The sequence below is a fragment of the Corvus kubaryi genome, unplaced genomic scaffold (assembly GCF_017639235.1).
Source record: "Corvus kubaryi isolate FWS band 111438036 unplaced genomic scaffold, C.kubaryi_AGA036_p1.0 37326, whole genome shotgun sequence".
In the NCBI taxonomy this organism is placed as follows: domain Eukaryota; kingdom Metazoa; phylum Chordata; class Aves; order Passeriformes; family Corvidae; genus Corvus; species Corvus kubaryi.
In genome coordinates this window covers 350,030-373,717 of record NW_024581105.1, presented here as the reverse complement: position 1 = coordinate 373,717, position 23,688 = coordinate 350,030, and the positions used below count along the sequence as shown (strand labels likewise).

Sequence of the window (23,688 nt, the reverse complement as noted above, 5' to 3'; positions counted from 1 at the left end):
GTCTGGGGTTATATCTGGGATATTTGGGGCCACTGCAGGGGGCTGGGGTCACCCTGGCACATGGGGGCACCCAGGATCTAGGGACTTCTCAGGGTGCTGGGGTAACTCTTGGGCATCCGGGACCATGTGGGGGGACTGGATCACCACAGGGTGTGGGGCCAACCTGGGGGGCTGGGACTACCAAGGGGTCTTGGTGTCCTCACAAAGCACAGGGTCACCCCACAGCTGGGGGGTGCATGTTGAGGGGCTGGGGACACTGCAGGGGTCTGTGTCACTCCAAGGGACAAAGCCACCCAGTGGTGCTGCTCCTGAAGCCCCCAGCCCCATGGGTGGCACTGGGATCCCCACAGCTCATTGCAAGAGGGGAAGGGGATCCCTCTGCTCTGCTTGGCTGCAGCCCTCAGCCAGCAGGATTCCCTGTCTTCTGATTGGCTGCAGCCCTCAGCCAGCAGGATTCCCTGTCTTCTGATTGGCTGCAGACCTCAGCCAGCAGGATTTCCTTTGTTCTGATTGGTTGGCACCAGAAAGACATCCTTGAGCTCTGATTGGTGGCAGGCCTCAGAGACCCACAGTCTCTCTGTTCTTATTGGCTGGGGGCAAACAGAAGCGATTCCCTGCACTCCAATTGGCTGGAATTAAAAAAAAAAAAAAAAAAAAAAAGGGTGTGGGATTCCCTGTGCTCTGATTGGCTGGGACTGAAGAAGGGATTCCCTGTGCTCAGCTGGGACAGTGCCAATGCCATGTGCTGGGGACAGTGCGGATGATCCCAAGCCCATGGCAGTGCCAGTGACAAGTGTATGACAAGTGACAGTGCCAAGTGCAGGGACAGATGCAGTGCCAGGCATGGGGACAGTGACAGCCAGGGCCACCCAGGTGTGTGGAGGGAACCGCTCACTCCGACCCACGTGGGACACATCCCCACGCTACCACAGGCACCTTTGGTGTCACCTTGGCCCTGCTGGGGCAGGCCAGGGCCAGACTATCCCCTGCCAGTGCCTGGTGCCATATGCCCTTGTCACCGTGTCCCCCCAGCGCAGACAAAAAAGACCCATGGAGCCAGAGGAGGGACTTTATTGTGTGGGAAGGGGATGGCTGGGCTGTGGGGGCATCAGGGGCTGGAAGAGCATCGGGGTTTGGGGGCATTCGGGGCTGTGCCTGTGGAAAAAGGAAAAAGCAAGGGGTGAGTCGGGGGCCAGCAGAAGCAGCTCCTCCAGCCTTCCTCCTGCCCCGCAATGCACTTTGGGGTGACCTGGCTCACCCCCACCCTACAGAGCTGCAGCAGGGAAGGTTCAGGAACCCCAAGCATAGGATCGGGATGTGGGGTGCAGGACACAGGATGCAGAATGCAGAGTGCAGGATCAGCCCATGGGATGCAGGATCAGGATATAGGTGGGCCCTAACCACGCTCAGGACCGGCAGATGCCCATGGCAGTGCAGATGTCCCGGGGCGTGTCCCCATTCTGCAGCGCCTCGGTGATCTGGTCCCGGTACTTCTTCACCAGCTGCTGGCACAGCTTGCCCTTGGCCCGGCCCAGCGCCTGGCAGCCCTTCTGCAGCGCCGCCGCCACCGCCGCCTGCCAAAGGCACTGCAGGTCAGGGGGCCGCAGGGAGATGGCCCCCAGCCCGGCCCCCCAGACCCCCATCACCCCTCACCTTGTCAGGGTCGTCACCTGCCAGTGCCTGTATCTTCTTCAGGGCCTTGGTGCACAGCCTGCACTTAATCCCCCTGCCCTGCGCCACGCTGTCCCCATCAGCCATGTCACTCCCGTCAGCCGTGTCATCCCCTTCAGCCACATTCCCCTGTGGCGACACAAAGACCCTCAGGGCTGCCTGGACTCCTGGGTGGCCCTGGCAGAACTTGGGGGTGGGGTACTCACCAGGGCCAGGCTGTCCCAGAGGTCCTGGCACTGCTGCTCCTGGCCACAGCGTATGGCCATGTCGATGTCCCAGCACCAGGACATTGGGTCACCCTGGCAGGGCGGGGGGACCACGGCCTGTGCTGCTGCATGGGGACAGGATGGTGAGTGTGGCCGCAGGTTGGGTGCCCATCACTGAGGTCCCTGGGGGCCCAGACCCCTAAACCACCAGCCCCAGGTACTCAGCCCCACCCCTACCATTCCTCCTGCCTGTACCCACATCCTTCTGTTCCCACCATTCCTACATCTCCATGCAGACCCTGTCCCCAAACATCCCCAGGTGCTGGTCCTAACATGGGCACCATCCCCATTACCCGTGGGTCCTCAGGCAGACCCCATCCTTGCCACCCCCAGGTGCTTGGTCCCATGAGACCCCATTCCCACAACCCCCGGGCCCCCACCATCCCTGAGTGCCTGTCCCTACACAGACCCTATCCCGACCGCCCACAGGTCCCCACACAGACCCCAGCCCCACCAAGCTCAGTCATCCAGGCTGCCATCCCCGTTGTCCCCATGTGTTTCCTCTCCCTGCCACCTCAGGGTGACCATCCCCCCTGGGAGGCAGGAGGGTCCCCATTACCTCCCACTACCACCAGCACCAGGAGGAAGGCGGCAGCCATGGTGAGCCCACCGAGCCAGTGACAGCAGGTGACTGACAGTGGGTGACTGCCTGCATCCTGACACCTTTTATAGTGGGGCTGTGGGGGACCAAAACCCCAAAACGCCTTGAAACAGAACACCGCGACTCCCCAGGCCCCTTCCTGCCTCGCACCTCCACCCCCGCAGGAAGGCGATACGGGGGGGCTCGGGGGGCACATGGGGGAGCTCAGCAGCCCCCAACCTCCCCAGCTTCGTCCCCTAAGGGAAGCTGCCCCTAAGTCCCCCCAAGTGTGGGGCAGGGAGCAAGTGGCCAGACCCCCGAGGGCTCCGGAGGGTCTATCCCGGGATCGGGAGGTCTATCCCGGGGTCCCCTTTGGCCCCCTCCGGTCTCTGGGGAGTCCAAGGGCTTGGGCTTAGTGTCCCCCTCGAGGTCAGTCTTGGTGTCCTGTCTGGGGTCGGTCACGGTGCCCCCTTCCCCCCATGGGTTCCGGGGGGCCGGGGGATCGATCCCAATGTCTCGCTGTCCCGGCCCCCATCCCCTCCGTGTCCCGCCGCCCCAGGCCCACAGCGGTTGCCTTGGCAACGCCCTGGCGTCACTTCCGCCGCGCGGTCACACCACTTCCGTGTTTGGCGGCGTTCGCGCCTTTTCCCGCCGCAGCCCCACCCCCATGGCGGGTCCCGGTGTCGGCGGCGACCCCCGACCTCTGACCTCGGAGCCCGTACGTGACCTGCGGGAACCCCGGGCGGGGGCTGAGGGCATGTCCCCGTTTGGGAGCAGGGGAGACCCTGGTTGGTGGGGCTGGGGGGACTCTGTGAGGCCCTGCAGCCTGAGGGGGGCTGGAGCGCTGGGGTTGGGGGTCTGGGGGGGCTGTTGCGTCCTCGGGGGGGTTCCTGGTGCCAGGGAGGTGTTTGGGGGGGTTCAGTGCCGCGGGGAGAAGGGTTGTGCCAGAGGGAGTGTGCTGGGGGGGCACTGGTGGCTGGGGATGTCCAGGGGGCTATGCAGGGCCCGGGTCCATTTGGGAGAGGGGCGTCCCGGCGGCATCCGGTGGCCAAGGTGTATTTTGTGGGGAGTTCAGGTGTCCTACTCTGGGGTGGGATTTTAGGAGAGGGTGGGATGGTCCTGTCACCAGGATGAGTTTGGGGATGCCCTGGGTTGGGAGGAAGCAGGGCTGAGTGGGTGCAGCGTGCAGAGGGAGGGTCAGACCCGGACATGGTTTGTGTTTTGGGGGTGGGGAAGATCATTTTCAGGGGGACTGTTGTGTCTTGGGGTGACAGCGATGGCCAGGTGGGAGCCAGGATCCTTAATTCACCAATTTATTTTTCAGACCCATCAGTAGACCCGCATGTCCCACACCATGTTTTCGGAGCAGGCAGCCCCCACGGCACAGGGGCTGCTGGCCCCCCCCTCGGCCGAGCCCCCCACCTTCCCCAGGGTGCCTGTGTCGGGGTATTCAGACTGCTCCCAGCCTTTCCAGCTGGGCGAGCGCAGCTTTTCCCGGCAGTATGCCCACATCTACGCCGTGCGCCTCGCCGGGATGCGAGCGGGGCTGGAGCGGCGCGCACAGAGCCGATGGGGTGAGCCCAAGGGGAACTCCCCCTTTATCAGGGCCCTGCCCCAGGAAAAACACTGAGGGGCTGGAGTGTGCCCAGGGGTAGGGACAAAGCTGGGGAGTGGGCTGGAGCACCAGGAGTGGCTGGGGGTCTCAGGCTGGAGAAGATGAGGCTCAGGGGGGCCTTGTCACTCTCCACAATTTCCTGGCAGGAGGGTGCAGCCAGGGGGGTCAGGCTCTGCTCCCAGGAAACAAGGGACAGGACAAGAGGACACGACCTCAAGTTGCACCAGGAGAGGTTCAGATTGGATATTGGGACAATTCCTTCATGGAAAGGGCTGTCCAGCCCTGGCACAGCTGCCCAGGGAGTGTTGGAGTCCCCATCCCTGTGGGGAAATAACAGCGGTGTGGATGTGGCACTTGGGAACATAGGTTAGTGGTGGCCTTGGGAACAAACATCTCTGGAGCTGCCTTAGGATTTTATCTCCGTGTTTGACCAGATTTACATCTGGAGTCCAGAAGTGAGTGAGTGTTCTCGTCCTCAGGCTGGATGTACCCTGCAGGCATCCCTGGGGACAGGATGCATCCCTGCAGGTATGGAGTCCATCCCTGCCAGGCTGGGATCCACCCACAACCTTCCTGCGACCTGAGCAGCTCCAGTGTACCCAGTTGTCCCAGTCTCCAGCAGCATTTTACACCCTTGACAGGGGATGTGCAGCAGAGCCCACCCCAAACAGCTCAGCCCCCAGCTCTGGGATGCACAGTCATGATGGGATAATCCATTTGCAGCTGGGTTATGTGCTAATCCTGCTGCAGCTCCCACCTGGAGTTCTGACCTTGGGACAAACCGCATTCCCCATCAGAAGATAGAAGGGAGGGTGTGGGCAGGGAGAACACAACTGTCTGAGTCCCATCACCCCACACACTTTTGGGAGCAGGAGTTGTGTGTGAGGTTTGTCAGGGTGGGGCTGGGGGGCCCTGGCCAGGAAGTGGGGTAGAGGAGGGTGCAGGAGGGTGAGAGGTGCTGGTTGTGCCGGGGGGGCTGTTTCCTGGCCGGGGGCGGTTGTGGTTCTGGGGGCGGGACCCTCACGCTCAGAGTTTCCATCCGCGGGATGAAGCAATGCCAGCGCTGCTGGGGCTCTGCCCCCCCGGCCTGGGCATGGCCTGCGATCGAATTTCCTTCAGCTTTGCCCTTCTATGGGCAAAAACCCCTTCAGTGGAAGCTTTTGGGCCGGACGCCTGGTCTTGTGCGCTCCCCAGCCCCGTGGGCTGTGTGGAAGCAAAGCCAGTGCTGGTCCCACGGCAGATGTCATTCCTTGGTTGGCCACCCTGGACTTTGCCAAGTGTGACAGAACCCAATGGTTTGTAAAGCTCCACCTCTTGGAGTCCTGGGATGGGACCAGATTTTGGGGTTTGTCTCCCAGCAGGAAGCGCCTGCAGGCAAAAATCTGGAGAGCACAGCCCCCTCCTGCTAAACGCATATTTTGGGGAGTTTGAGCCAAAAATAAGAAACTTCAACAGGATTGTTTTTGTTCTGACTCAGAGTGTTTGCATTCCTGGGCTCGGGAATCCATGTTTCCAGTGTGGAATGCCAGGGATGGCAGCGGGGTGCTCTCCCTGGGACAAGAGTCAGGTTCAGCAGCATGTGATGAGCAAAGGGAGATTTTTGGGAGGAGAAATGTCACCCAGAAAGGACAAGGAGCTGGCACAGGCAGTGTTGTTTTGGGAGAGGAGACCGGGAGCAGGTTCCTTGCTCCTCTCCAGGGCCTGAGGCTCGGGATGGACTTCACAGGCTGGTTCAAATGGGAAAGGACAGTCCCACACACTGGATGGGGCTGGAGCATCTCTGGGTCCCCAGGGGTGGGGTAAGAAGTTTTGGACTCACCTTGTGGTGGAGACTTTTGCTTCTCATCCACAAAGTGGATGCAGCTGGGGCTGTGATGCTTCTTGCAGCTCCCGAGGTTCTCCCAGCCTGTATCCCCTGTGGATCCCTGCCTAAAGCCCAGGGACCTGTCAGCATGCCAGGATCTTCTCTGGATGTGATGGGGATCCTGAGTTCCAGCAGGGATCTGGGGCAGAGGATCTGGGGCTGGCAGAGATCAGGTTTGGGTGTGTTGAGTGATCTCCTGCCTGTCGGCTCTGAGGAAGTTTGGGTCAGCCCCTGACGAGCAGGACCAGCAACTCCCCATGCCCAAGGGCAGGAACATCCTGGGCCCTTCCCGGGCAGAGCTGTTACTGGGAGCTGAATGCGCCATCCTGACCCTGCTTTCCCCCCAGCACAGAGGAAATGCCTGCAGGCTTGTAGGCTCTGGAATGCTCCTCGGCCCCATCTGGCCCACACATGTCCACTCGGCGCCGTGCCTCGAGGAAAAGCAGGAGGCTTCCCAACATTCCCCAACGCTTCTTGCTGGCCTCGACGCTGGGGCCCTTCGGCTGCTGCCCCCAGCCCTGCGCTGTGCCCGCCGTCACCCCAAGGCCGTTGCCTGCTGTCTCTCCGCAGGGAATGACGTTGCGCTGCGGAAGCTCTCGGAGCTGCAGGCAGGAGAGAAGTGCTGCGTGGTGGGGACGCTCTTCAAGGCCATGCAGCTCCAGCCCTCCATCCTGCAAGAGATCAGCGAGGAGGTAATGGGCTCACCCCTCCTCCTCCTCCTCCTCTTCCTCCTCCTCCTCTTCCTCTTCCTCCTCCACACAGCTCAGGGGGTTGTACCAGCACACCTGAGAGCTCAGCTGGCCTTCTGTGGCTTCCCTGTGTTCATTGAGCCAGGAAGCTGGCAGGGATTTGAGCTGGGTTTGTGTGACAGGATGATAGCCTCTGCCCACCCTGTCCCTGGATGCCACCTTGGTGATGCCTCTTGGTGCCAGCATATGTGTGTGTGCATGCTCCTTATGAAATCATGGAAACTGAATGGGTTGGATCGGAAGGGACCTTAAAGGTCATCTGTGGGCAGGGACACCTTCCTCTATCCCAGGTTGCTCCAAGCCCCATCCAACCTGGCCTTGAACACTTACAGGGATGGAGCAGCCACAGCTTCTCTGGGCAACCTGTGCCAGGGTCTCACCACCCTCACACGGAAGTATTCCTTCCACATATCCAATCTAAACCCACCCTTTGTCCATCTGAAGCTGTTCCCCCTGCTGCTTACCACCACTCTTGCTCAGGGCTGCTTTTCCAGCCCTTGGAGGGTTTGGATCCAGGGGGGTTGGCAGTGCAGACCCCCTTTCCCTGCCACAGGGGAATGAGGGGGGTGAGGGAGGTGTCAGGGGAGCTCTGCCATCCCCATGTGGGCTTGGGGCCCATTTGCTCCCAGCCAGTTCATGTTGGGAAGCTTGAAGCTTCCCAGTACCCGTCTGAGCCACTTCCTCCTTGGACAGGGCTTGTGTTCGGGACGCTGCAGGGAAGCACTGAGTGAAACCAGCCCGGCCGGGGGGGTTCCAGCTGCCGGGGCCTCCAGCCAGGGTGTTGCCTGTGCTGGTGATGGGGAGCTGGGGTTGGGAAGGGTCCTTGGGAGCTGCTGGTCCTTGCTGAGGCCGTCAGAGCTGTCCCTGCACCCTCGCAGCACAACCTGGTGCCTCAGCCACCCCTGCCCAAGTACATCCAGCCCTCTGACGAGCTGATCCTGGAGGATGAGCTGCAGCGGATCAAGCTGGAAGGAGCCATTGATGTGCAGAAGCTGGTGACAGGTAAGGAGCAGCGGTGGCTCTGTGGCAGCACCCACCCTGTGGCTGCTGGCCAGGGCTGACCACCTGCTCTGCTGTAGGGACCATCTTGGCCGTGTACGGCTCCGAGCAGGACGATGGCATATTCCTGGTGGAGGATCTTTGCTTCGCTGACTTGCCACCACCGCTGCCCTGGACCGGGCCCAGCTCTGACCGGTCAGTCAGCAGCAGCAGGAGTGGGGCTGGCACTGTGTCCCTGCTGTGTCCCTGAGCCCCTTGTGCCAAGAGGGCTGGCGGAGGGGACTGTGCCCCCTGCCCTGGCTCTCTGAAGCCCCTTGGTTTGGGAGCATGGCACTGCCTGAACCTCTCCATCCATCCAGGTTCGTGCTGCTGGCCTCGGGGCTGGGGCTGGGCAGCGTGAGTGGGGAGGCCCTGCTGAGCACTCAGCTGCTGGTGGACGTGGTGACGGGGCAGCTGGGTGCAGAGGGCGAGCAGAGCTGTGCTGCTCACATCACCCGTGTCATTCTGGCTGGGAATCTGCTGAGCCAGAACACACAGAGCCGAGACACCATCAACAAGGTGCGGAAAGGAGGGGGCTGCAGCATTGTGGTGCTCCTGGGGTGCTGGGAGGGCATGGGGAGGGGCCAGAGGGGGCATGGGGTTGTCCCTCACTGTTTTCCTGCTCACCCAGGCCAAGTACTTGACCAAGAAGACGCAGGCTGCCAGTGTGGAGGCTGTGAAGATGCTAGATGAGATCCTGCTGCAGCTCTGTGTGAGTTGGGGTTGGCTGGTGAATCAGGTTCCTTTGGGGGAGGGAGCCTGGTTGCTGAGGCGGGGAAGCAGCCCAGGGTGCAGGGTGGCAAAACCCCCTTCCCCAGCACCCAACTTCCCTTTGAGCACCCCTTATGGGGAGGCAGCTCACAGCCCAGCTCCAGATCCTTCTCCTGGGATCTGGCCTCCATGGTGAAGCCAAGCAAGGTGTCTTGGGGAAAAGGAGCAGCAGTGACACCAGGGCTTTGCTCTGAGCCCCCTTGGAGGGCACTTTGGCCACTCGGTTGATCCCTGCCCTACCGACAGACCTCTGTGCCTGTGGACGTGATGCCTGGCGAGTTTGACCCCACCAACTACACACTGCCGCAGCAGCCCCTGCACCGCTGCATGCTGCCCCTGGCCAGTGCCTATGCCACTCTGCGCCTTGTCACCAACCCCTACCAGGCCAACCTGGATGGTGTCAGGTAAACAAACCTGGTGTGCTACCAGCTCTGGTGACAGCTGTCAGGGGCATGGGACCATGGGACATGTTCTGGCATGTCCACCATCTAAAGCTCCCCTTCTTTCCCCCATAATGTAGGTTTCTGGGGACGTCAGGACAAAACATCAGTGATATCTTCAAATACAGCAGCATGGATGACTACCTGGAGATCCTGGAGTGGACACTGCTGGCAGGACACATCAGCCCCACGGCCCCAGACACCCTGGGTATGGTGAGGGCTGGGGGGCTGTTGAATGGGTGGTCTTTACCAGGGGCTCCCCCCCTAATTCCCATCTTCCCCAGGCTGTTACCCGTTCTACAAATCTGACCCGTTTATCCTCACCGAGTGCCCTCACGTCTACTTCTGCGGCAATGCGCCCCACTTCCAGTCCAAGCTGCTCCAAGGTGGGTCTCACAGCACACCCAGATCCTTGTGGGGGCTGGGAACCCGTGCTGGGGGCTGCCAGGGGGCTCCTGTGCCTGACACCCACCTGTGCTTGCAGGGAAGGAGGGGCAGCGGGTGCTGCTGGTGACGGTGCCCGACTTCAGTGCCACGCAAACCGCCTGCCTGGTCAACCTGCGCGACCTCACGTGCCAGCCCATCACCTTCTCCGGCTTTGGAGCTGACAGTGAGGATGGGGACATGGAAGTTGGGCACTGACCACAGGGAGGACACAGACTCCACAAGCCCCCACCCCTCAAGGTTTCCTGGCATCCACTGCCTTTGTCTGTCCTCTGGGAGGGTGACACAGCTGGGGAAGCACCGGAGGGACAAGATGCTTGTACCAATATAACTTGATTTATTTGTGTAACAAAAACTGTATGGAGGGGAGAAAGGCTGTGCCCGCCTCCATGGGCCCTGCCCAGGAGAGCAGTACCACCCCTGCCACCCCACTGGGACACGGACAGTGGGCTGGCAAGGCCCGGCTCCGAGGGATGGGGTGGCATGTCCCTGACAGCACCCAGCTGTTGGTGACGATGCCCGCAGTCCTTGGAAGCAGCAAGGTGAGTGGCTGGAGCCCACCTGGAACAGCTGTCTGGGCTCAGGGAAGATGTTGGAAGCAGATGCCAAAGTGTCCAACCATGGCTTGAAGCTGAGTGAGGGGTCAAGTGTCCCTAGTCCCCAAAGTTCACGGTGTAGGTTTCGGCAGTGGTGAGGGGCTGCGCCGTCCCTGTGTGCAACTCCCAGCCCTCCGTCTCTGTCACCAGCTCAGTGACCACCTCTGTCTCGGTGTCCATCTCCCAGGTGCCAGCAGTGGGTGGCTCCTGGCTCCAGGGCGTGTAGGCCGTGCTGCTGAAGGGGAAGGGCAGGGTGGTGGTGGACGGTGGGGCCGTGGGGCTGCTGGTGGCCGTGGTGGCGTTGAGGCGCCGCAGCCGCATCTGCTCCCGCAGCCGCATGCGGTGCCGGAGGCGCATCCGCAGGCGCAGGCGCTCGCGGGGCGTCATGGGCTGGCCAGGCACCACGCGGCGGATTGGCCGGTTCCCGTTCATGGCCATGATCTCCCGGATGCGCTTCCAGTTGGAGCGGGACAGGACGAAGTTGCACTGGGTGGCCCCAATATCGTAGAGGACGTGGCAGGTCTTCACGCTGGGGTTGTAGCCCTCGGCCCGTGCCGACACGCGGTACTCGCCCGGGTTCAGGATGCGCCAGTAGTCCCCGCCGCTGGCTGCAGGTACGGGGAGCAGCGGGGTGGGATGGAGGCGGCACGGGGCTGCTGGCACCCTGCCAGCACCTCATGGTACCTACCTGTCCTGACGTTGTGGTTGATGCCCCCCACCACAATGGTGGCGTTGGCAATGGGCTCGCCCTGCTGGTCTGTCACCACGCCCTTGATTCCCCGATGGATCTGGGTGAGGAAAGGGATGAGTGGAACTGTGTGGGACAGGTGGGGCAGCTGTGGCCATGTCCCAGTACACACCTGCTCCATGAAGGTGAGCAGGGACTCCTTGTTGTTCTCCCACTCCTGCTGCAGCTCACTCTCGTGGGGGAACTTGTCACAGCCCAGGTAAATGGAGAGCTCCAGGCAGTTGGTGTGCAGGTAGCTGAAGTCATTCATACCTGCAAGAGCATAGATACGCCCACCCAGCTGCTTGCTCACCTGCCAGTGGCTGGGTTATGGGGCAGCCACGCCACTGGCCCCAACTTACTGCCAGCCCGGGGGTGCCACTTGGCGCCCTGCACGATGCCCATGGCGTCAGTCATGTCCTGGGTGTGGCAGCCCCCGCGGAAGGTCTCGGTCATGGTGAGGTGTGCCGAGGCATAGGAGATGGCGAGCCAGCGGAACACGGCGTGGTCAGGTGTCTCCTGCAGCTCGGACTGCTCATCCTCATAGTCCAGTGGACGAGGGGCAGCTGCTGGCGTTGGGGGGCTGGGTCGGACTGTGTCGAAGGGGAAGGACACCAGCTTCTCCCCACCCTGCAAGTTGGCTCCCAGTACGAAGGGGTTCTTGTCCATCCACACCATGACAGCCCGTGTCTCCACTGCCACCTGTGAGGCGGGCACAGGGCATGAGGTGTCACCCCCTGCCACACTCTCCCCACCCCTGTCCCGCCCCTGTGCCCTGTGCCACACTCACCGCCGCATCCTCGGACAGGTAGTGCTCCGGGATGGGGATGTGGTGGTTGGGGAACTGGTGGGGCACCAGCCGCCTCTCCTCTGCTGCCCACAATGCTGAGGCCAGGTCAGGGAAGTTCTCAAAGAGGTCAAAGCCTTCCTCTGTCCAATGGCCCAGTGCCCAGTTGCCCAGTTCGGAGCCCTGCGGGCAGCCCAGGACACTGGTGAGTCCTGGGGGGCTGCACCCCAGCACCCGTGTCCCATCCCACCACTCCAAGTCCTGTCCCCTGCCCCACCATCCCATCCCATCCCATCCCATCCCGGTCCCATCCCCTTCTCTGACATCTCAGGTGCCCAGCTTGGAGCCCTGCGGCCAGCCCAGGGCAGTGGTGAGCTGCGAGGAGGGGGCTGCATCCCGCGACTTTGCCATCCCATCCCAGTGCCCCACAGCCCATCCCAGCACCCCACATCCTACCCCACTGCTCCACTGTCCTCCCTCAGTGCCTCACGGTGCATCCCACCCTGCTGCCCCCTCACCGCCTCATGGGCCAGCTCGTAGCCGTCGGGGTTGAGGGACGGGACTAGGTGGATGCGGGTGTCGGTGACCAGGCCCCGCACGCGGGGATTCCCATCCTGGTACTCCTTGCACAGGAACTGCATCAGCAGCAGCAGCAGCTCCCGGCCCAGCGCCTCATTCCCGTGCAGCCCCGCCGTGTACCGGAACTCGGGCTCACCTGAGGTGGGGGGTGAGCAGGGTCAGCAAACTCTGGGGACCACAGCTGGGGGCCCCCAATCCCTCACACCCCCCTCACCCGTCTCGTGCTCGCCCGGGTTGTCGGAAACCTCCATGGCGTAGATCTTCAGCCCCCGTGAGCTCTTGCCAATGTTGTAGATGCGGGTGATGGTGGGACACTCCTCATTCACCACCTTCATCAGCTGCAGGGTGGGGAGAGATGGGGGCAGTGCTTGGGGGGGAAGAGCCCACACCCTGCAGAGAACCCCACCCCCAAGGAGGATCCCACACTACGGAGATGCCCACCACCATGGAAGTGCCCACAACCACAGAGAATGCCATGCCCCAAAGGTGTGCCCACCACCACGGAGGTGTCCACTTCTCATGGAGGATCCCACCCGACAGAGAATCCCACCACCATGGAAGATCCCATCCCCAATAAAGCTGCTCATCCCCAAGGAGGTTCCCACCCACGTGGAGGATCCAACCCACTCCCCGCCAAGGACCTCACCACCATGAAGGATCCCACAACCCAGGGTGTTCCAACCCCATAGAGGATGCCACCCCATGGATTTGTTCACAGAGTATTCCATCCCCTGCAGAGGACCCCACCCCATGCCCACCTGCCTCATGTCCTTGTAGGAGTGGTGTCGGAAGTCCAGGTTGTCCGTGGAGGTCACCTCATTCTGCTGGGTGTAGTAGCTGCTGACAGCTGTGGAGGGGACAGGGACACAGCAGCGGGGGGTGGCTGCAGAGATCCCCCCCTCCCCCCCATGGCCCCCAGGCTGCGTTGGGGTGACTGTTACCAGACAGGGGACACCCCAGGACCTCGAGGCGCAGGCAGAGGCTCCCATTCCAGCGCTGGGGGTAGATGCGGATGTATCGGGCCACCACTGGCTCAGGGAACTCACTCAACACCGGTGTGTCCTTGTCCACGTTGCCATAAAACATCTGCCGAGGAGGGAGAGATGTACCCAAGAGGGTCCGTGTTGCTCCCACGTCACCCGTCCAGAACAGGTCCCCACCATCTCCTCGTAGCCATTGCTGTACATAACCCAGTGCTGGCTGTCATTGCTGAAGCCCACGTAGAAACTGGTGACAAAGTCATCGCTGCGGGAGGACAGGGACAGGTTGGGACTGGGGTCCCCACACTGCTCCCCCCCCATGTCCCCGGCTCCACCCCCGTGTCCCCATACTGGATCTGGGAGTCGCGCCCCTGGGTGATGACACCGGTGAACATGGTGATGCGGCGGGTGTCCACCTCGAGCCAGTGCGCCCGGCTGTCATCCTCGGCACACCACGCTCCATCAAAGAAATCGTCCTCGTTGGTGCCCGCCTGGGGAGCAGTGAGCGGGATGTGGGTGGGGGTGTCACCGTGACCCGGGGGGTGGGCGCAGGGGTGACCCTCACCTGCATGTTGAGGCGGCCGCGCTGGGCACCCAGCCCATGACGCAGCATGGAGGAGGCCAGGATCTGGTCATCCTCGATGCGGTGGGACTCCAGCCCAATTGGGGGACACCCTGGGGACAGCAGGGGGTAGGGGGTGATGGGCTTCCCCCCCAGCCGGGTGTCCCTGTCGCCCCAGGAATGGGGACACTCACTTTTCTTCTCTGCCGGAGGGGTCCATTCCTCCTCATCTGGATCCCACTTCTTTCCTCCTGGTTTTTTGGGTTTTCCTGGGAAAGGAAAAGGCTTAGTGAGGGGGCAGGGATGGGGACAGGTGTGAGGGGACAGGGATGGGGGCTGGCACCCACCTTTGCGCTCCTGGCCCTTCTCCTCCACCCAGCGCTCTTCTTCCTCCTCTTCCTCTTTCTTGGGCTTCACTGTTGGTGAGGTGATACCCACCCCAGGGACGTGACACCAGTCCCAGGAACGTGCCACCCACCCCAAGAATGTGCCACTGATGCCAGGAGTGACACCCACCCTGGGAACGTGCCACCTCCCTGGGGATGTGGCACCCACCGTGCAGACATGTCACTCACCCCAGGGATGTGCCACCATCCCTGAAGACATGACACCCACCCTGGTGATGTGACATCCACCCCAGGGAGGTGACACTCACCATGTGGATATGTCACCTACCCCAGGACATGACCCACCCTGGTGATGTGCCATCCACCGTGGGGATTTGACACCCACCATGGGAATGGAACACCCAGCCCAGGGACATGCCACCCTCCCTGTGGCTCTGCCACCGACCCTGGGGCACACAGGCCTACCATGGGCACGTCTCCCCCCGTCGAGCCCTGCCCACCCCGCCCAGCCCCCTCCACCCCCTCTCACAGGGTCTGATTTTCTCCTCGTCCGTCTCCGTCCTGTCCCCTTTGTCCGGGTGTTCATGGGGCTTTGGCGGGGGAGGCAGCCCGTAGGTCCCTGGGGGGCACAGGGTGGGGGGCTGGGACAACCTTCTGGAGGTGGGAGGGGCAGGGATGATGGGGGTCCTGGGGTGCCTTGTCCCTCCCGGTTCATCACTCACAGTCATCGTAGTCGGGTGGCTCGAAGCCCTCACCGTAGTCCCCTTCTGTCACTGGGCCAGGCACGGGGGGCTGCGGGAGGGGCTGGGGGGAGGGCTGCGGGGGGGGCTCCTCAGGCTCTGCTTGGGGGAGGGGGAGGCAATGAGGGTCCCCATCTCCCTGCAGGGTGCCCTACGTCCCCTATGGGGTCCCTATGGGGTCAGCTTGCCCCTCTAGAACCCACATTTCCCTTTGGGATTCCCATGTACCGTGAGGTCCCCACGTCCCCCACCGGACCCCTCTATATCCCACTGGGATGCCCATGCCCCCAAGAGACCCCCACACCCCTATATGGTCCCCACACCCCTACAAGGTCCCTGCACCCCTTATGCTGTCCCCATGCCCACCCCAGCTCCAGGCTGCCCCAAAATGCTGCTTCCCTGGGTTCCCAAGGCTGGGGACTGTCCCCCAGCCTCACCCTGAGCAGTGCCAGCCCCTCATGTCCCCATCCTCCCACATACGTGTCTCCTCAGGCTGGGGCCAGACCCGCTCAGGTCTCCTCCTGCTGGGGGGCTTGCGGGGCTTCTGCTGCCGCCGGATGTACTCGACTGGGGACACAGAGGGTGGCACTGGCTTTGTGGCGAGAGGCAGGGGGGACACCCCCTCCATCCCTCCCTGCAGGCCAGGGGGTCCTGGTGGCCCCCCCACCTACACCCCAGCACCGTACAGTCCTCGTAGTCCTCCCGCTCCAGCTGCTCGTTGTAGTCCAGGGTCGGGGGCTCCAGCTCCTCGGGGACCTCTGTAGAGAAGGGACACATGGAGAGGCACAGGGTGGCACTGGGGTGCAGGAAGGGGACAACAGGGAGCAGGGAGGTGGCACTTGAGAATAGGAGGGAGGCCCTGAGGTAAGGGTGGCAGCCCTGGGGCACAGAGGAGGTGACACTTGGGAGCAGGGAAGTGGTCCAGAGTGCAGTGGGGTGCAGGGAAGTGACACCTGGGAGGAGGGAGGTGGCCCTGGCATGCAAAGTGATGGCACTGGGATGCAGGGAGATGGTGCTGGGACACAGGAAGGTGACATAGGGGTGCAGGAAGGTGGCGTTGAGGAACAAGGAGGTGGCCTGTGTTGCAGGAGCATGGCCCTGGGGAGCTCGGACATGGCATTGGGGTGCAGGGAGATGACATTTGGGGACAGGGAGGTGGCCTCAAGACACAAGGAGATAGCCCCAGGGTACACAGGGGTGACCACGGCCTGCAGAGGAGTGTCCCCAAGACACAGGGTGGTGGCCCTGGGAGCTGGGCACTCACCTGGCTGGGGCTCAGGGTTCCAGTCCTCCCGGCCCAGCCCCCAGCGCTCATTCGGCTCTTCCAGCTCTCCTGGGGACAGGGACAGAGCAAGGGGCTGGCATGGCCTCCCCAGGCCCCTGTCCTGGCCCTCCCTAGCCCCACAGTGGGAAGAAAAGCCCATGGGAAGGAAAGCTGGCAGGGCAGAGAGGGGAAACCCCAGGGCACAAAGCCCAGCCAGCTGTAGGATGCCACCAGGGCAGCTGAGCAGGATGCGGGGTGATGCTCTGCTGTGCTGAAACCTCCCACCCCAACCCCACTAGCAGCAAGATGGGTGTCACCAAAACTCACTTCGGACACCTCCATCCTCCTCCTCCTCCTCCTTGTAGTGCGAAGGCTCCAGGAACTCAGGTGTCTCTTCATCCTCCTTGCCCTGTGAGGGCTGCAGGGTAGTGGGGGATTCAGTGGAGGGGCTTGGAGGCACTGGTGGCTTCTTGCCAGAGGGTTTGGTGGCCTTGGGTGGCTTCTCCTTGGGCTTTTTGGAGCCTTTCGGGGGTTTTTCAGAGCCTTTCGGTGGCTTCTCCTTGGATTTCTTGGCGGGTTTGTTCTTGCCCCGGTCCTTGTCCTTGACCTTGTCCTTATCCTTCTTGGCACCCCGCGGTCTCTCCTTGAGCTTCTTGGGGGGTTTTTCCTTCTTCCCCTTCCTGGGTTTCTCAGGCTCCGTCAGCGACCCTGGGAAGCCTGAGGGGACAGGAGCGGGGAGGCCGCCACCCCGGGGCAGGGTGAGTGTGGGGGGCCGGGCTCCCCCCGTCACGCCACCCCCGTTCCCCTTGGGATCCTGGTGCCGATCGCTCACCCGTGCCGGTGCCGGTGCCGAGGTCGGTGCCGAAGCCCAGCTCAACACCGTCCCCGTCCCGGTCCCCGCCGTCTCCGGGTCCAAGGAAGCCCCGCAGGAACTCCTCGATCTCGGCGTCGGTGAGCGCGGGGGGGCCCGGGGCTGCCCCCGGTGCCGGTACCGGCAGCAGCGGCAGCAGCGCGGCCGTCAGCAGGAGGCAGGAGCGGGGCGGCCCCGCCGGGACCATCGCGCTCCGCACCGGCCCCGCTCCCCGAGAGCCCCGAGAGCCCCGGACGGGCGGGCTGGGGGCGGTGCTGCGGCCGGGGGCGGGATCCGCTCGGCACCGGGATGGCACTGGCGCTTAACGGGACCGGAATGGCGCTTAACGGGACGGGCACCGACACTGTCACTGTCGCCGGCCCGGTATTGGCACCGCACCGGGGCCGGGACTGCCGGGAACCCGCACTGACCCGCGCGGGACTGGCGCTGCCTGCCACCGGGACTGGCACCGGGACTGGCACCGGCACTGCCGGGGACCTGCGCTGCGCTGGCACCGGGACTGCCTGGGACTGGTACTGAGCCCACCCTGGCGCTGTGCGGGGCCGGGATTGCAGGGGCTGGCACTGCATCAGCGCTCGCACGGTGTGGGGACCAGCACGACACTGGCACGGGCCCTGTGCCACCACGCCAGCCCCACGCGCCTGTCCCCCCGAACCCCGGCACTCCTGTACCCCCTTGTACCCCCCGGCACCCCTTGTACCCCCAGCATCCCCTGTACCCCAGCGGGTGCTGCACACGCAGCCACAGGGTCCCACACACCAGCGCTGCGCCTGCACGGGGACCGGGCGCACACCCAGTGCCTCCGCCACACTGCAGGCACAGTGTCCCCATGGCCCGGAGCAGCCCAGGGACACGCTGCACGTCTTGGGACAGCGAATGTGGGACATGCCCAGCACATGGAACATGCCCAGCACATGCACACAGAACGCCCACACGGAACACACACTGCACATGAGATCCCACACGCGTGTGGCAGTGCCTTGGGCTCCCTGCACACGCGGGAAGCACCCGCAGGGGATGCAGTGCACACGTTCTGCGCTGCACACGCATTACACGTATGTGATCCCCCCGAGCCCCCCTGCTCGCGGGGTTGAGGTTCAGGCTGGGGTGTGCACGCCCAGGGTGCCCGCTGGGGTGCTGGGGGGTGCAGGGGGTGATGCTGGGGGGTGCACTGGGTGCCCCCCACCCACCCGGGCCCCGCAGGCTCCCTGGGCCGCGGTGGCGGCAGGGCCACGTGGCAGCTCAGGCCGCCCGCCATCGTCACATGCGTGATCCCCCCCAGTCACACGCGTGGCCCCCCCAGCCATGACTCACTGTCCAGCAATGCTGGGGCCTGCCAGGAGCTGGGGGGGGCCCCACCTGCACCTCCCAGTGCCTCCCGGTGCAGCCCAGTGAGCCTCGGCTGCAGCCCCTACTCCACTTCATGCAGCCCCAGGAATGCCCCCCGTCCCAGTTCCACTCCCACTCCCACTCCAGCCTCCCCAGCCTGTTATGGCTCCCCCAGTACAGCCCCGAGTACCATACCCCTCCCTCCCCCCACTACAGTCTTCCCCCAGTACAACCCTCCCATTCCCAGTACAAATCCCCCCACCAGTAACAGCTCCCAGTATACTTCCTCCAGTCCCACCCCCGTACAGCCCACCCACCACAGCTCCCAGTACAGTCTTCACACCCAGTATAATCCCTGCTTCCCAGTACAGGTTCCACCCCTCTGGATCCCCAGAGCTGCCCCATCCCCTGGCAGGGGGGCAGAGGCCTCGGACCCCCAGGGGGAATGGCTCGTAGGTGGCACTGGGGGGGTGGGGGTCCTGGGAGGGGTGGGTGGTCCCAGAAAAGGGGGGTCCCAGTAGGGTGGGGTAGGGTGTCATCAGGGTGGAGGGGTCCCATGAGGGTCCCAGCGGGATGGGGATCCCAGAGCGGGTCCAGGAGGATGGGGTGGCGGATCCCCTGAGAGTGTGGTGGTCCAGCAGCACTGAGGAGGGCTTCAGGAGCAGGGGATTCCTCAGGAGGGTCCGCAGAATGGTGGCGGGGTCCAGCAGTGCAAAGAGGGATCCCAGTGGCGGGGGGGGGGAGGGTCCCATGAAAATGTGGAGGCAGGAACGGTGTCCCATGAAGAAGGGGACCCCAGGAGGGTGGGGGTCCCAGGGCTCAGTGCCCCCAGGGCTCAGTGCCCCCCGCAATGCGAGGGGCCACACCCGAGGCCACATTTCCCCCCCCCGAGGAGGCCCAGCCCTGGCGCCCCCCCCCCCCCCCCCTCACTCCCCACCCTCGTCCCACCCTTTCCTGCGCCTGAGTCACTCCCGCCGCCTTCCGGGTGTTGGGGCGTCCGTCGGTCCTGCTCGGTCGTAGCCTCGGACGGAGCCGGGCGCTGTCGGGGCATCTCTCGGGGGTCCGTCCGTCCGTCGGGGGTCCGTCCGTCTATCCCTCGGGGGGGGGGGCGCTGTCGGGTTGTCCGTCTGTCCGTCATGGGATGCACTCCTCGCGGGTCTCTGTCCCGGGGGCATCCCACCCCCGTAGGGTCCGTCTGTCCTTCCAGGTGTCTGGCTGTACCTCAGGACACCTCTGGCTGTTGGGGGTGTCTGTCCGTTTTCCTGGGTGTCCATTTATTCGGTTGTTTGTCTGTCCATGGGTGTCTCCCCCTACCCATAGGGGCCTCCATGGGTATGTAGGGGTGTCTGTCCATCCTCTGGATGTCTGTGTGTCCATTGGGGTGTCCATCTACCTCATGTGGTGTCCATGTGTGCATTGAGGTGTCCCTCTGTCCATCTGGGTATCCAGTTGCCCTTCTGGATGTCTGTTGGCATGTCTGTCTGTCGGGGTGTCCACTTGTCCTTCTGGGTGTCTGTTGGGGCATCCGTCTGTCCTTCTGGGTATTAATCTGTCTCTTGGGGTGTCCTTGACCTCCTTCCTCGCTCTCCATCCTTTGCAACCATCTCATGGTGTCCCTCCGTCCACAGGTCCATCTGTCCGTTTGTGCATCCGTTCATCCACCCACAGGTCCACCCATCCATCTGTCCCCACCGCCCCAAGGCCATGTACACCGCACTCCCCAAAAGGTACCTCCTCCCCATTCTCCCCAACCTCCCTGATTGCCCCCATCTGACCCTGCCCACTGCCCCACAGTGGTTCCCCTTTTGGCCCCGGTGCCACCCGTCCGGGGCTGCACGTCTGGAGGGTGGAGCAGCTGCGGCCAGTGGAGGTCCCCGAGGCCGCCCTGGGCGTTTTCTTCTCGGGGGACGCGTACCTGGTGTTGCACAACGGGCCGGAGGAGCAGTCCCACCTCCACCTGTGGATGGGTGAGCGGGGGGCGGGGGGATGGAGGGGTTGGGTGACGGCCCGGGGGCAGGCGGGGTCGGGTGCTCACCTGGCTCCCGCAGGCCGGGACTCCTCGCAGGACGAGCGGGGTGCCTGCGCCCTCCTCTCCACCCAGCTGAGCTCGCTGCTGGGCGAGCGCCCCGTCACCCACCGCGAGGTACAAGGCAACGAGTCCGACCTCTTCATGGACTACTTCCCCCGTGGCCTTACCTACCAGGTATGGGGGTCCCCAGGGGTGCTCGGGGTGCTCCCAGTACTCAGCATTCCGACCAGGCTCCCAGCACCCGAGATGGGTGCCCGGTGTCACTGCTGGGCTCTCCACACCCTCAGTACTCTGCTTCATCCTCGCTGAGCTTTATGAACCCCCCTGGGGTGCTGGGCACCCTCAGAAGGTGCTCAGCATCCCTGCTGGGTGTTCAGGTCCAGTTCTTGTCAACACCCCTGTTGGATGTTGGGCACCCCCACCAAACACTCGGCACTCCCACTGGGTGCTGGGCACCCCACCGAGGGCTCAGCACCCCGGCTGCTCGGTATCCGTGCTGGGTGGCTGTCACCCCATTTGGTGCTGAGCCCCTCCCCTGTACCGGCAGGAGGGTGGTGTGGCCTCGGCATTTAACCGTGCCTGCCCCGGCCCCGGCCCCGAACCCAAACTGTACCAGGTGAAGGGCAAGAGGAAGATCCGAGCGAGCCAGCGGGACCCATCCTGGGCCAGCTTCAACACTGGTGACTGCTTCCTCCTCGACCTGGGACAGGTGGGTGGAGGGCACCTGTCCCCACTGTCCACTCCCTGTCCCCGCTGTTGCCATCCCTGGCCCCAGACCCTTCTCACCAGGTGTGAGGCAAAGTGCAACGTCCTGTGTGCTCCTCTGTCCTCTGGGGTGTCCCTCAGCTCAGTGGCATGTCCCTCTTTGTTGGGGCACCTGTCCCTCCATAGGACAGGCTGCTTGTCCTCCTCTTGGGGTGTCTGTCTGTCCTTCCAGTGCCACTGGGGCATTTCCCTATCCGCAGGGATGCTGGATGGTTGGGGTGTCCATCCCTCTTCCCATCATGGCATCTTCCTGGACCAGCTTCAACCCCAGTGGCTGCTCCATCCACAGCCTGGGCGAGGTGGGTTGAGGGCCATCATGGGGCAGTTCCATCACCACTGTCCCACTCCCTGCCCCCAGACCCTCTTCATCTGGTATGGGGCCCGGAGCAATGTCCTGGAGCGCAGCAGAGCTCAGGAGCTGGCCACTGCCATCCGGGACAGTGAGCGGGGTGGCAAAGCACGCCTGGAGATCGTGGCTGACGGCGAGGAGCCACCTGAGATGGTCCAGGTATACCCCCACTGGGCAGAGAGGGGGACCTGGGTGTCCCTGGGCTGGCTCTGTGACCTCCCCCATCTCATCCCCCGGCAGGTGCTGGGCCCCAAGCCCCCCTTGCAGGAGGGCAGCCCTGAGGAGGATGTGGTGGCTGACCAGAGAAACACAGAGGCAGCCGTCCTCTACAAGGCAAGGACACGGCAGGACACCATGATGGCACTGGGGCTGGGCATGCCTAAGTGTCACCATGGTGGGCACAGGGGTGGAGATGGTGAGGGGCCTCACGGTGATTCCAGGGTTGGCATGGCCAGGGAACAGTGCTGGGCAACATGGGGGGACACTATGGTGACCCCAGGGAACACCTGGGGCTAGGCACAGCCAGGGGACTCCATGGTGGCCCCAGGAGGTCCACGAGGCTGGGCGCAGCCAGGGGACACTATGATGGCCCCCAGGAACACATAAGGTTGGACATGGCTCAGGGACACTCTGGTGACCCTTAGGAAAGCCACACAGAGCTGAGCCTGGGCAGGGGACACCGCAATGGCCCCAGGGGACACCACGGGGGCCCTGGAGGAGGTGGGGATGGAGAAGGCCCGAGCGGTTGGGTAGGAGGGAGAGGACACCGGGATGGAAAGGCCCCTGGTGACCCCACAGTGATGTCCCCTCCATGGGCAGGTGTCGGACGCGACAGGGCGCATGGACCTGACCCAGGTGGCCACCAGCAGCCCCTTCAGCCAGAGCCTGCTCTGCCCTGATGACTGCTTCGTGCTGGACAACGGTGCTGGCGGGATGGTCTTCGTCTGGAAAGGTGCCCAGGGATGGGGACACAGGGTGACATGGAGACAGGGACTGTCCCCAGAGTGGGTCTGACACCCCCCTCTGCAGGGCGCAAGGCCAACGAGCAGGAGCGCCAGGCGGCCCTAAGGGTGGCCGAGGAGGTGATCGCCCGCATGGGCCACCCGCCTCAGACACAGGTGGGTGCAGGGGGTGAGGGGTGCCCAGGGGCTGGCATGAGAGGCATCACCCCGTCCCAATCCCTGTCCCCTCCCTGTCCCTGTCCCGACAGGTGGAAATCCTGCCTCAGGGCCGCGAGACGCCCTTCTTCAAGCAGTTCTTCGCCAGCTGGAAATGAGCAGCAGGTGCCCAAGGGGCAGTGCCTGGCCCAGGGTGTGACCAGGCTTGTGCCAGCTCCCAGCAATGCCTGCGCTCTGTCCAGCTGTCCCTGTCACCATGCCATCCCTGTCCCTGTGCCCATCCCATCCCCACGCTGTTGGCATTCACATCCTTGTGCATCACAGCCCTGATGTCCCATACCAAGCCCATGCCATCTCTACTGCTGTGATATCCCTGTGCCTTTGGCCACACTGTGCCCATGCCAGGCCCATCTCCATGCCATCCCCAAGCCCACATCATCCCTATCCCTGTGCCATTCCCATGCCCACACCATCCCCAAGTCCCTGCCATCTTCATCTCCATGCCAGTCATTCACATCCTTGTACCATGCCCATGTCCACCCCATGCCCAAGCCTGTCACGCCTGCCCTGTGCATGACAATGCCCTGTCATCCCCGTCCCTTTGTCCACTCCATGCCCACATCATCCCTGTCCGTCCCTTTGCCCTTCTCACGTCCATGGCACTTCCTTCCCCATTCCCATGCCTGCCCTGTGCCATGCCCATGCCATGTCCTTTTTGTGACAAGCCCATCCCCATGCCATCCCAGTCTCCTCACCATACCCAAACCCGTGTCATCCCTGCCCCTGTGCCATCCCACCATCCCAGTTCCTTTGCCCACCCCATGCTTATCTCCATCCCCATTCCTACACCACCCAAACCCATGTCATGCCCACAAGACAGCTCCCCCCCACGCTGCAGTGACAGCTCTGCCACCTGCATGCCCTTGCTGCCTTCTTGCTGTGCCTGTGCCACACTGTGCCCACCCCGTGCCCACCCTGTGCCCATGCTGCCTGTGCCCACACATCTGCCCCTGCGCCCAGGTCCTGGTGAATAAAGGGACAGTGCCATGTCCTGATGGGTGTGGTACCAGCCCCGGGGATGGGGAGACATGCGGGGACTCAGACAGGACAGGGCAAGGGCAGTGCAGCGGATGAAGTGTCTCCAGCATCCTGGAGACATGGTGCCACATGGCACACTGCAGGGCCACCGGTCACCAGGGCACCAGTT

At 63.5% G+C, this 23,688-nt stretch overlaps 5 protein-coding genes across 13 annotated transcripts in view; 3 read left to right on the top strand and 2 right to left on the bottom strand.

Annotated features, from left to right (window-relative positions):
* Window positions 1-1,055: 1,055 nt before the first annotated feature.
* LOC121665413 (prosaposin-like) lies at window positions 1,056-3,077 on the bottom strand. Of its 3 annotated transcripts, XM_042029547.1 has the most exons (5): window positions 2,497-3,074; window positions 1,878-2,002; window positions 1,654-1,800; window positions 1,402-1,574; window positions 1,056-1,155 (listed from the first exon to the last, which is right to left on the bottom strand). In XM_042029547.1, the coding sequence occupies exons 1-4, from the start codon at window positions 2,732-2,734 to the stop codon at window positions 1,407-1,409; spliced, it is 678 nt and encodes a 225-aa protein (XP_041885481.1). In that variant the 5' UTR covers window positions 2,735-3,074; the 3' UTR covers window positions 1,056-1,155; window positions 1,402-1,406. The 3 variants fall into 3 exon arrangements, with proteins under 3 accessions (XP_041885481.1, XP_041885482.1, XP_041885480.1); XM_042029548.1 differs by having other exon boundaries at window positions 1,056-1,574; window positions 1,878-1,999; window positions 2,497-3,077; XM_042029546.1 differs by having other exon boundaries at window positions 1,056-1,574.
* A 45-nt stretch (window positions 3,078-3,122) lies between these two features.
* On the top strand, window positions 3,123-9,774 carry POLD2 (DNA polymerase delta 2, accessory subunit). The gene is made up of 11 exons (XM_042029521.1): window positions 3,123-3,235; window positions 3,842-4,091; window positions 6,567-6,688; window positions 7,624-7,747; window positions 7,825-7,939; window positions 8,104-8,302; window positions 8,415-8,495; window positions 8,801-8,958; window positions 9,075-9,202; window positions 9,279-9,380; window positions 9,479-9,774. Exons 2-11 carry the CDS (start codon window positions 3,860-3,862, stop codon window positions 9,634-9,636), a joined length of 1,419 nt encoding a protein of 472 aa, XP_041885455.1. The 5' UTR covers window positions 3,123-3,235; window positions 3,842-3,859; the 3' UTR covers window positions 9,637-9,774.
* Window positions 9,756-17,117, bottom strand: AEBP1 (AE binding protein 1). Of its 3 annotated transcripts, none has more exons than XM_042029495.1 (21): window positions 16,852-17,117; window positions 16,348-16,742; window positions 16,021-16,089; window positions 15,443-15,514; window positions 15,237-15,323; window positions 14,739-14,855; window positions 14,546-14,635; window positions 14,017-14,085; window positions 13,864-13,938; window positions 13,673-13,782; window positions 13,459-13,598; window positions 13,288-13,372; window positions 13,069-13,213; window positions 12,886-12,974; window positions 12,342-12,465; window positions 12,067-12,263; window positions 11,552-11,731; window positions 11,124-11,463; window positions 10,895-11,034; window positions 10,723-10,822; window positions 9,756-10,642 (listed from the first exon to the last, which is right to left on the bottom strand). In XM_042029495.1, exons 1-21 carry the CDS (start codon window positions 17,076-17,078, stop codon window positions 10,092-10,094), a joined length of 3,402 nt encoding a protein of 1,133 aa, XP_041885429.1. In that variant the 5' UTR covers window positions 17,079-17,117; the 3' UTR covers window positions 9,756-10,091. The 3 variants fall into 3 exon arrangements, with proteins under 3 accessions (XP_041885429.1, XP_041885430.1, XP_041885431.1); XM_042029496.1 differs by having other exon boundaries at window positions 16,348-16,737; window positions 16,853-17,117; XM_042029497.1 differs by lacking the exon at window positions 16,021-16,089.
* CAPG (capping actin protein, gelsolin like) lies at window positions 16,713-23,532 on the top strand. 4 transcript variants are annotated; one of them, XM_042029518.1, is made up of 10 exons: window positions 16,713-16,778; window positions 19,849-19,947; window positions 20,015-20,187; window positions 20,269-20,423; window positions 20,797-20,958; window positions 21,373-21,522; window positions 21,604-21,696; window positions 22,183-22,315; window positions 22,393-22,481; window positions 22,574-23,532. In XM_042029518.1, the coding sequence occupies exons 2-10, from the start codon at window positions 19,925-19,927 to the stop codon at window positions 22,637-22,639; spliced, it is 1,044 nt and encodes a 347-aa protein (XP_041885452.1). In that variant the 5' UTR covers window positions 16,713-16,778; window positions 19,849-19,924; the 3' UTR covers window positions 22,640-23,532. The 4 variants fall into 4 exon arrangements, with proteins under 4 accessions (XP_041885452.1, XP_041885449.1, XP_041885451.1 ...); XM_042029515.1 differs by lacking the exon at window positions 16,713-16,778 and adding an exon at window positions 18,575-18,672; XM_042029517.1 differs by lacking the exon at window positions 16,713-16,778 and adding an exon at window positions 19,183-19,280.
* The window catches only part of TCF7L1 (transcription factor 7 like 1), a 32,611-nt gene continuing 30,914 nt past the window's right edge, over window positions 21,992-23,688 (top strand). For both annotated transcript variants that reach the window (XM_042029520.1, XM_042029519.1), the window contains exon 1: window positions 21,992-21,996. The gene's annotated coding sequence lies outside the window, so the exon portion shown is untranslated. The remainder of the gene's footprint in view (window positions 21,997-23,688) is intronic.

Excerpts from the sequence above, each read along its gene's own strand:
- LOC121665413 (XM_042029546.1), bottom strand. The coding sequence starts at position 2,734 with ATGTGCCCCCCGAGCCCCCCCGTATCGCCTTCCTGCGGGGGTGGAGGT. Across the intron at positions 1,801-1,877 it reads TCTGGGACAGCCTGGCCCTG|GGGAATGTGGCTGAAGGGGA; the intron begins GTGAGTACCCCA and ends GTGTCGCCACAG. Across the intron at positions 1,575-1,653 it reads CAGGTGACGACCCTGACAAG|GCGGCGGTGGCGGCGGCGCT; the intron begins GTGAGGGGTGAT and ends TGCCTTTGGCAG.
- POLD2 (XM_042029521.1), top strand. The coding sequence starts at position 3,860 with ATGTCCCACACCATGTTTTCGGAGCAGGCAGCCCCCACGGCACAGGGG. Across the intron at positions 7,940-8,103 it reads ACCGGGCCCAGCTCTGACCG|GTTCGTGCTGCTGGCCTCGG; the intron begins GTCAGTCAGCAG and ends CCATCCATCCAG. Across the intron at positions 9,203-9,278 it reads CACGGCCCCAGACACCCTGG|GCTGTTACCCGTTCTACAAA; the intron begins GTATGGTGAGGG and ends CATCTTCCCCAG.
- AEBP1 (XM_042029495.1), bottom strand. The coding sequence starts at position 17,078 with ATGGTCCCGGCGGGGCCGCCCCGCTCCTGCCTCCTGCTGACGGCCGCG. Across the intron at positions 12,975-13,068 it reads CCTGGGGTGTCCCCTGTCTG|CTGTCAGCAGCTACTACACC; the intron begins GTAACAGTCACC and ends TCCCCTCCACAG. Across the intron at positions 11,464-11,551 it reads ACCTGTCCGAGGATGCGGCG|GTGGCAGTGGAGACACGGGC; the intron begins GTGAGTGTGGCA and ends CCCGCCTCACAG.
- CAPG (XM_042029518.1), top strand. The coding sequence starts at position 19,925 with ATGTACACCGCACTCCCCAAAAG. Across the intron at positions 20,424-20,796 it reads CCCGTGGCCTTACCTACCAG|GAGGGTGGTGTGGCCTCGGC; the intron begins GTATGGGGGTCC and ends CTGTACCGGCAG. Across the intron at positions 21,523-21,603 it reads AGCCACCTGAGATGGTCCAG|GTGCTGGGCCCCAAGCCCCC; the intron begins GTATACCCCCAC and ends ATCCCCCGGCAG.